The 9,710-nt window shown below is 44.2% G+C and overlaps 1 protein-coding gene across 1 annotated transcript; it reads right to left on the bottom strand.

The window, feature by feature from the left end:
- Positions 1-5,859: 5,859 nt before the first annotated feature.
- TMEM30B (transmembrane protein 30B) lies at positions 5,860-9,391 on the bottom strand. The gene has a single exon (XM_040226316.1). It carries the CDS (start codon positions 9,233-9,235, stop codon positions 8,174-8,176), a length of 1,062 nt encoding a protein of 353 aa, XP_040082250.1. The 5' UTR covers positions 9,236-9,391; the 3' UTR covers positions 5,860-8,173.
- Positions 9,392-9,710: the final 319 nt, after the last annotated feature.

Here is a 9,710-nt window from a genome sequence, read left to right as displayed (position 1 = left end):
TTGCCAGGCAGGAATACTGGAGTGGGTAGCCATTCCCTTCTCCAGGGAATCTTCCCAACGTAAGGATCAAACCTCATCTCTTGCATTTCTTTACCACTAGGGCCACCTGGGAAGCCCTGCATAGTTTAAATGACATTAGCAAAATGGACTCCTGTGTATTCACTTCCTAGTTTAAGAAATAGAATGTGACCAGTACCTTTGATGCCCCTGTTTGCCTGTCCCTCATCCCTGCTTCTTTCTCTCTGCCTCCTTTTTTCTCAGAAGTAACCACTCTCCTGAATTATAATCACTTCTGGTCTTTCCTTCATGCTCTGATGCCCTCTCCCTTCCATTCCATTGGTCTAGTTGTCTTCCCTATTGTCTAAAATCACCCAGTTGTCTAAATAACTGAAACTTTGCAGTAAGTCTTCATTTCTGGTGGGTCAAGGGAAATTCCCCTTCCACCTCCTGACTCCCACATCCCCCGGTTCCTTTTTTTTTAAGGAGTGTCTTGCCTATGTTTGTTCCCTTATGAGATTACTTTTAATATTCAGAGAGGACAAGAAATCAAGTGCCTTAGTGTGGATCCTCAGTCTGATAAGCTGGTTTGAATCCTGGCTCTTCTTTACTGTCTGTGTTACCTTAGGCTAGTTACTTTACCTCTCTGAGCTTCAGGTTCCTCGTCTATGCCCTGCAGATTCACAGGACTGTCATGAGGATTACAATGGGGGGACGTTGTCGGTAAGGTATTGAGAACGTTGCCTGGAAGGCATCGCTACAGACTTTGAATAGCTGGGAGCTTCTGCAGTCACAGTGACCTCCTTGCTGTCTCTCGTCAACCATGTCACTTTGGACTAGTTTCTTTATTTTTCCAAACCTCTGTTTCTGCGTATACCCAATGGGGATAATATTAGGGTTTGTTATAGAAGTTAAAGGAGGAAACCAAGGAAATTGCTTAGCATGTTGTCTGGGAAATGCTTAACAATTTCATTTAAGCATTTTAAGTGGATTTAATTTTATCAGTGAATTATACCTTCTCTTCTTGGAGATAATTCTGGGTATCTACAAAAACACTTGCCTGGAAATCCAAAACGTTTGCTTAAGAGAAGAATGCTGATTGTAAAGGGAAGTTTGCCAAACCATCTCTTGCACTCTTGCAACTTTTCCTTGCTTTCATCCTTTTGAAGAGCAGGATTCTCAGAAGGAAAAAAAACCAAAGCCAAACTCTTTCCTAGGCCGTCTCTGTTTCCACAGCCTGCTTTGCTGGCTTAGGTCTGACCAGGCAAAAGTGTTTCTTAACTTGTTTTCCAGAATCAGAGGAAAGTTTAACATAACAAAATTTTATAGCTCCTGCCCAGTAACATATATTACTTTAGAAAAATAAAAACACCTTTCCCTTATCATGCATTATTCTTTTACATGTACAATTTTCCTGACGTATTGAAGTAATATTCCATGGTTTGCTATGACTTGGAGGTTTATGGCCCTTCTGAGGCAGATCAGACTAAACATAATTCATTCATAGCTACTTAGTGCTCAGGGAAATAAACCCCTGAACTTAAATAACTATGGTGTGACCTCCGTAAAATATTATTTATGGTTTGAAAACTACTATTATGTAGATATCAAGATGTGCCAAATGTTATAAACCAAACATCAGCTGGCAAATGGGACCGCTAGTATGCCATTTATTTTTGCTTTTCTTTCTGGATATTTCTCTACAAATGCTATTTTCATTTAAATGGTTTCTGGAGTAATTATCTGGCAGAGGAAAGCAGTGTTCATTTACATTTTATTATAGAATACTACAGTAAGTAAAAAATTCTCTATAAAGAAGCACCACAAAAATATAAACATTCCATTAACTTATTGCAGTTTAGTAGGAGAGACACTGAGGACTTTTGAGTATAAAGTAACTGTCCCTTCTATCAGTGAACTAATGTAACCCATCTGCTATTCATTGCTGCAAATTAGTTTATGGAGGAAAACCCGACTGCACATGTAAGTTATCCAAATGGGAACTCTAAGCTTAGACTTTGGCACTGTTAAAAATATATGTGCCTTCACGACACTCCTTACTGTAACATTTTCAAAAGTTTAGGCTGTCATCTTTGTTTCCTCAGTGATTTCCTATGCATTTAATGATATTGTAAGAAATAATCTGTTCAGTGGTAGTAAAGTAATGGAATCACAATTATTTCCTAATAATCATTCAACATATGTTTGAAGACCCACCACAGGCTAGTCACTCAGCTTGGCATTGGCAGTAATAAAGACAGGTGAGATGAAAAAATCCTCAGTGCTCAAAGAACTAACGGTTTGAGTATGGAGGTATATAACCAAATAAGCAATTTCTAGGCAATGTATCAAGTGCTGTGAGGAAGGAATAAGCACAAAAGGAAGACGAGGCTGAGGGCAGAGAGTGGAAGGGCAAAGAGGGCTTGTGGAGGACTTCACAGAGCACAATGACCCAAACACTGAGGGTCTTGAGGATGACTGGACACATTCTGATGGTCAAGTGGACATGCAAGATGAGGATGGGCAAAGACATGAGAAGATGCTGGGCTCAGGCCCCTTCAAATCCGTCAATATAGCTGGAATCTGGTGGAGCCTTGGAGGAAGAAGGCATGAAGATTCAGAGCGAGGCCAACCATGAAGGCCTTGTAGGCCCTGCTAAGGAGCTTAGACTTTCTCCTGCAGGCTTTATGTGGACGTGAGAGAGTCGAAGTTGAGGGTCATGTGATGAGATCTGTGTTTTGGCTAGCTCCTTGTGGTTAGGATGTGGAAAATAAACTAGAGCCCAATTAGCAGGCTCCTCCAGCTTCCAGATGGAAAATAACAAAGTCCTGGGCCAGGGCAGTGACAGAGAGAGACCTGATTGAGCGTGCATTTGGGATCTAGAAGCAACAGGCTCTGATAACTAGTTGGATGTGGGAAGAAACAGAGGGAGGAGCCAAGGAGGCAGTTCAGGTTTGGGGCTTGGATGACCGAGTGGGACGATGAGTCATTTTCAGCATCTGGGGCTCTTCCTGGAAGAATGAGTTTGGAGGAAAGGTCAGTGGGTTTCCTGCTGACCACGTGGAGCTTATGCTATTTGTAGGACATTTAGGCGTGCCCCAGAGGCAGCTAGATGTGTGAGTTTGGAGAGAAGTTAGAATTGGAGGTAGAGATTACGCCATTTACTTATATGATGGTCAATAATGTTTTTAAAGATTCATGAAAGGGAGTGAACAAATGAGCTAAGTTGCCTCCTAATGGTACGAAAGATACCATCATTCAGTTACTTACAAATTACACTGATATATCAAGTCTTCACCCCTAAAGCCCTGTAGGTAAAAACAAGAAGGAAAGAGTAAAAGTGTTTTCCATTCGGTCGTTCCGGCTTCCCTAGTGGCTCCAATGATAAGGAATCTGCCTGCAATGCAGGAGACCCGGGCTTGACCCTAGGTCAGGAAAATCCCCTGGAGAAGGGAATAGCTACCCTCTCCAGTATTCCTGCCTGGAGAATTCCATGGACAGAGGAGCCTGGTGGGCTATAGTCCATGGGGTCTCAAAAAGTCAGACACAACTAACACTTTCACACACTTTCACATTTTGTCATTTGGGTTTCCCTGGTGGCTCAGTGGTAAAGAATTTTCTGGTGGCTCCTGTCCTCAATGCAGGAGATGCGGGTTCTATCCCTGGATCAGGAAGATCTCCTGGAGAAGGAAATGGCACCTCACTCTAGTATTCGTGCCTGGGAAATCCCATGGACAGAGGAATCTGGCAGGCTACAGTCCATGGGGTTGCAAAAGAGCCGGAAATGATTTAGCAACTAAACAACAACAACATTCTGTCATTTACTATGAGTAGGAAGTGATGGAGCTCTCATTTTGGATTCTTTAACAAAAATGGAATATGTCCTTAACTTATTAAAATCATAGCAAGACTTCATCAAGTCTTCCTTTGAGAATATTCAAGTGCCCCCATTGAAACGACTATGTCTGCCTCATCCAGAGGCTGCGCTTTTGTTGTAGAACACTGCTTTCGCTGACTTTTGAACAAAATTGAGCAAAATAGAACGAATTTCTCTCTCATCAGTCTTGATGACTTTCTAAAACCTCATGCATTTTGATGGTTAAATTAATGAAACTGTATAATAGTGTTAAGCACCTTGGACTTTCAGAACAACGGCCTTTTAGAAGAACAAAGTATCATAATTAATGACACATCATTTACAGTTTTCATCAGTAATGTAAGGTTTCAGCCACTTTAATAGGAATTCAGTTAAGAACTCAAAGCAGAGAGAAAGGCTATTAGAGGAGGTGCTTGACAGTAATATCTTTTGCTTCTAAGGAAAAAGGTAAATCACACTAAAACTCATCAAAAAGACAAGCTGAGAGGTTCAGAAGGAGGTGAGCTACCATCCACTTACTGAATTTCTCCAAGGTTTGTCATCAGTGAGGTCACTGGTGGGCTCTGCCCTCTGCAGTGGGTTCCAGTCACAGCCAAGTCTCCCCCTTCTGGACACCCTGCTTCATGCTCCAAACTGCACCTTTTTTTTTTTTCTTTCTTTTCTCCTCTTCCTCCACACCCCCAGTCTAGGTTAGGTTTCACTGCCTCGGGGTCTTCATTGTGCTATGCTGAGCTGCTCAGCCAAGTGAATAAAGAAAGAAATGACACCTTGCTGTGGTGAACTAATTTACATCATTACCACTAACAGTGAGAATTATAATGCCAGGTGGCAAACCAGTGGGGAAGTATTTTTCCCTGAATACACGTTGTTCATCTTATCAAAGAAACCATGGGGGATGGTAGTATACAGTGAGTCAACAACTGTTGATAATTTTTGCAAATTCTTTACACAAAAATACTACTCTCGGGTAAAATCTCTCTGGGAACTTAATATATTTCAGTCAGATTCACTGAATGACTTTCTTAATGACACTTTATGTGACTGCTTTTGTTAGAGGGAACTTATGAGAAATTCTCCTGGGGGGAAAAAATTGAAGTTAAAAAAATTTGATTTTGTCATCTAAATCAGTCAGCTATGTTTTATCTGTGGGAAAAAATCTAGGGTGCAAAGAAATGCCTGATGAAAATAAAGGAAGAGGGCATTTACTATTATTACAGTTACTTGTACACAGTAACTGATATACCCAGGGGCATATAAGGAATTGATTACATTACAGCTCTACCAATAACTCTGAGTTTACTCAAGACTTTTGAGATCCCCAATGATGAGAAGAGGGCACAGATACCATGATGCAGCAAGGGTTGTGGTTATATAGTGTGAAGTGGTACTTATTACTAAAGAAAATCTCAGACTGTTTTTCTGTTTCTGATTTGAAACAACTGTCTAGTCCTTGAATTGTTGACTTGATTCTGGAGATTCTTGGAAAGTCTTTCTTGTTACATTATTCTGTACTGGGAGTTCCCGCCAACCACATTAGTTTCTCTTTTGTTTGTGGTTTACTTTACAAAGTAGATCAAAGCACATTTTCAGTCCAATTGTTGAGGTTCATTTTTCAGTCTCATTCCAGACGACACAGCTCTAGCTAGGAAGCATTTACTGGACATGAGAATTCAAACCCAGCTAGAATCCAGGGATACTAAACAAAATGCTACAGTGCAGGGGAATGTTTCAACTTTTGTTTTTAAAGTTTCTGAAGTTTTGTAGTCCAAAATACCCAATAAATAATTGTAATTTAGAATTTGGGTAAAATGCAGAAATGGAGAAGATTGCTGCAGTCACATTCTTTAGTACCTTAATAGTAAATATTATTAAAAATTGACCACATTTTACTAAATTCAAACAGCAGTCAAGGATTGTCTGATTCATACTACATGTTGATATTGATGTAAGTTCAAATTCTGTGTTAGGAAGTTAACACTGAAAGATTGAGTTCATTTGAGCTTTATTCTGAAAGATGATTTTCTTGCTGCAGTATAAATCTGCTAATAACAAATGAGCAAAGCTGATGGTAGCTGGTAACTTTAAATGTTTGTGGCTTTAAGATCATAGTTCAAAAGGACTAGGCAAATGTGATAACAAAGGCAACACAAATATAACCTTTATTCTCTTTCAAAAACCGAGAAGAGGGCCTGGAACCATATTCATTGATTTAATCAGAATACCTTTAATTTTGTAGACTCATTTAAAATTTTATAGCAATGAATACTGTAAAAATGATAGTGATATACATGGTCCTTCTCAACTAAGTAGTAAAAAAAAATGTGGTAAATTATAAAGAAGCAACTACTTGATCAAAAATTCATGATAAATAAAAATTACATACATATGATCATATATACACAGCCTAAAATCACACTACACAATCTGACAGTAAAACTGTGTCATACTCAGGGGGGAAGCCAACATACTGGGATTATAAAATATTTTTTGGTTTATGTAAATACTGGGACAGAATCTCTTAAGTCACAACTGTTCCAGAAGATCCAGCAGATGTCAGCGAACATGCATGTTGTCTATGTCTATTATTTTTCAAAGAACCAGAAGAATAAAATAAAATTAATATAAATTATTCAGTACAATTCAATATTTCTGTGACTCAATTAAAACAAAAAACAAAAAACTTCAAAGTATTGCCCTGCCTTATGCCGCTGCTGCTGCTAAGTCGCTTCAGTCGTGTCTGACTCTGTGCAACCCCGTAGACGGCAGCCCACCAGGCTCCCCCGTCCCTGGGATTCTCCAGGCAAGAACACTGGCAAGAGCAAAAATTGTAGTAACTGGAAAGTAGCCGTAATAGAGAATAGGCACTAAGAGTTCTGACAGAACACCAAATAACTGTTTGCTTTCAGCAAATAAACTTGTGCAGAAGATCTCATTTTTTAAAGTTCTTTTGCCATAAAAGGGTTTTTTAAAATTCTATTATCTTACAATAACTTTATATATCAATATATTAAAATGATTTTAGAGTAGTCAAAGTTTAACATTATCTCAATGGTTCAAATAATTTTTGAGTCTAGTTTACATAAGACTAGTTTCTTAGCATTCACTTCAACATATTATTAAAAACAAACATCGTTCATTTGAGAACATTAACTTTTTTTAGACACAAGGGAAAAGGTATGAACCACATAAGCATAAAAAATCACTAAGCATAAAAAATCATTTAGATGACAAGGCTGAGTCACAATATGACTTTAGGAAAAACATTTTCCCTCTAAGGTCCCCTCCAGCTATCTGATTCTAAGGTTAAAACCTTCCCACTGAATTGTACAAACTGACCTGACATTTTCAAGTTTCTACACAGTACCTGGCCAAAAAAAAAAAAAAAATTCAATTTCTTGCACTAAAATATCAAATAAATTGTTACAAACCCTGCTCTGCAAATCTGTATGCCAACTAGCTGTTTTCACTTACTCTGCATGTTACAGAGAGCTTCCTATGTTCAAGGAGGAGTGAGATCAAACTTGGAACATTATGCTTGTCCCTGCCCCTGGGAAAAGAGGACCACCTGAAAAACTGGACAGGCAGTGATGGAGTCACACCTAGCCTCAAACATATAAGGAAATAGGCAACAGTATCCTACTTGTTCCCTGATTCAGGGCACTGATTCCCTTGAGGGAATACAGGAGGAATCTCCAGATGGGTTTGTTAAAACTGCAGCTTCGAGGGTCTCACTAAAGCCTTAATGTGTCAGAATTTCTGGGGATGGGGCCTTCTAATCTATCTACATTTTAAAACAGTATGTTCTCCTCCACTTCTCCATGCCTCTGCTGGTTATTTGCCGGCTTCACTTTCTACACTTACCCCCATCCCCAAGAAAAGAAAACCACTGTACTACAGTGGTTAAAGCTCTAGCTTCAAAGTCAGAATCAGAATCAGAACCAGAACCAGGAGCCAATGAGTAGCTGTTAGATCTCGAACGAGTTATTTAACATCTACAGGTCTGTCTCTTCATCAGATGGGGTTTGAATGTCTAAGTAAGCGTCCATTCCTCGCTCAAAGAACCTAACATGTCCACTCGTGAAAGAGATGGGGGATATTTGCAGGAATGTCTCGCTCTAGCAGTTCAAACACCCTAAAAGAGCCTCGAAGCCCCTGATCAGGTGTTAATTTCTCTCTCCCTGGTCCCCTCATCCACAATAGGAGGCAGTGTGAGGCGAAGTTGACAGTCGAGAGGGAGAAGCCTAAAGAAGTTTGCAAAAGTTTTGGCAAGGAGCAGAAAGGGTACTTTGAAAGCAGGAATCACTCGTCGTCGTCCTCGTCGTCGTTCTGGTCCTGGTAGCGAATGTAGACGACCAGCATGACAAAGCCCACGAGGATGCAGAGGGAGCCGACCAGCAGGTAGGCGATGCCCAGGAATGGATTCTTGCCGCCCATCCACGAGATGCTGCTTAAGATGAGGCGTTTGTGGCCGCTGAAGGCGCGCACCGGGTAGTTGTAGGTGATGTTGACGCGGTAGGCGCCCCGCGGCAGCCCGGCCGAGTAGTTGCCCTGGCGGATGCGCGCGTACAGCTTGCGGAACGTGGGCAGCGCAGCGGTGCGCATCCACACCACGAAGTCCTGGTTGATGAAGCCGGTGTTGTTGGGGTCGGGGCTCAGCTCGTAGACCGGCCGGTGCCAGTTGGGCGGAGGCGCGGTGCCCCGGAAGGCCAGCGCCAGGCTGCCGTTCACCAGCGGCGGGTTGCGGAACTTGACGTGGTAGTCGGTCCACCAGGCGATGCCGATGCGGTCGAGCGGCACCTCGACGTAGGGCCCGTTGGGCTGGCGCTGGTGCCACAGCGAGAAGGAGTCGTTGAAGAGGCTGTTGGCGATGGCGCCGCAGGGCGCGATGGGCAGGCCGGCCGCGCTGTACTGGTAGGGGGCGCACTCGTTGACCGGGTGGCGCAGCGAGCTCGGCAGCCCGCTCAGCTGCGAGTCGTCGCGGGACACGCCGTAGCGCCGGTTGTTCTGGTAGAAATTGGTCAGCTCGTAGTAGAGGTACACGGGGCCCTGGAAGAGCTCGCGCAGCGAGAAGTACCAGGCGCACGAGCAGGGGGGCGGCGGCGCGCGGCCCTGGCCGGCCGTGGCGCACACCGAGCAGTTGCCGGTACCCGGGTCGCCGGTGTAGTCGTACGCCAGCTCCTTGATGCCGTTGGAGGAGTAGTACAGGCCCAGGCCCAGGCCGATGAAGGCCAGGCCGGCGCAGAAGAAGAGCGGCAGCGCGATGCTGGCCGACAGCAGCGGGTGCCAGGCGGGGAGGCGCTGCTGCGTGAACGCAGTGTTGTCGGGCTGGTGGGCGCCCCGGGCGGTGGCGCTCCAGGTCATGGCGCCGCGCGGACCCACGGAGGGGCGCTCGGGTGCTGCGGCCCGGCGGGGTGCCTCGCCCTCCGCGCTGGGCGAGCCTGGGGCTACTCCCGGGGCGGTTTCCGCCGGCCCTGGTGAGTTCTGGCCCCGGCCCGGCCTCAGGCCCCCCGCACAGGTGAGTCTCGGTACCAGGTTCTTCTGGTGTTGGCTGGATCCCCTCAGTTCCGCCTCGGCCCAGGTGCTGACCGGCTCCGCCCCTGCGGGTAATCGCGAGCCGCGCCCCGCCTCTTCTGGGGTGAGTAGGGCGGGCGTTCCCTTCCCTCACCTGGCGGACCCAGGGTTCACTTGTTCTCTCGATCCAGGTGGGTCCGGACGCCAGCTCCTCCTCCTCGAGGTGAGTGGCGGCCCCAGGCTGCTTCTGAGTGGCTCCTACCTAGCTCAGGTACTTCTTCCTTCCGCATTCTATGTGACCAGAGTGCTTGGGCCAGTCTTGCCC

Source organism: Oryx dammah, unplaced genomic scaffold (assembly GCF_014754425.2).
Source record: "Oryx dammah isolate SB20612 unplaced genomic scaffold, SCBI_Odam_1.1 HiC_scaffold_26, whole genome shotgun sequence".
NCBI lineage: Eukaryota > Metazoa > Chordata > Mammalia > Artiodactyla > Bovidae > Oryx > Oryx dammah.
Note: the sequence above shows the minus strand (reverse complement) of the source record. Positions and strands in the feature narration are given on the sequence as shown.

What these genes read in the sequence shown, in the direction of transcription:
- TMEM30B (XM_040226316.1), bottom strand. Translation starts at nt 9,235, where the DNA reads ATGACCTGGAGCGCCACCGCCCGGGGCGCCCACCAGCCCGACAACACT.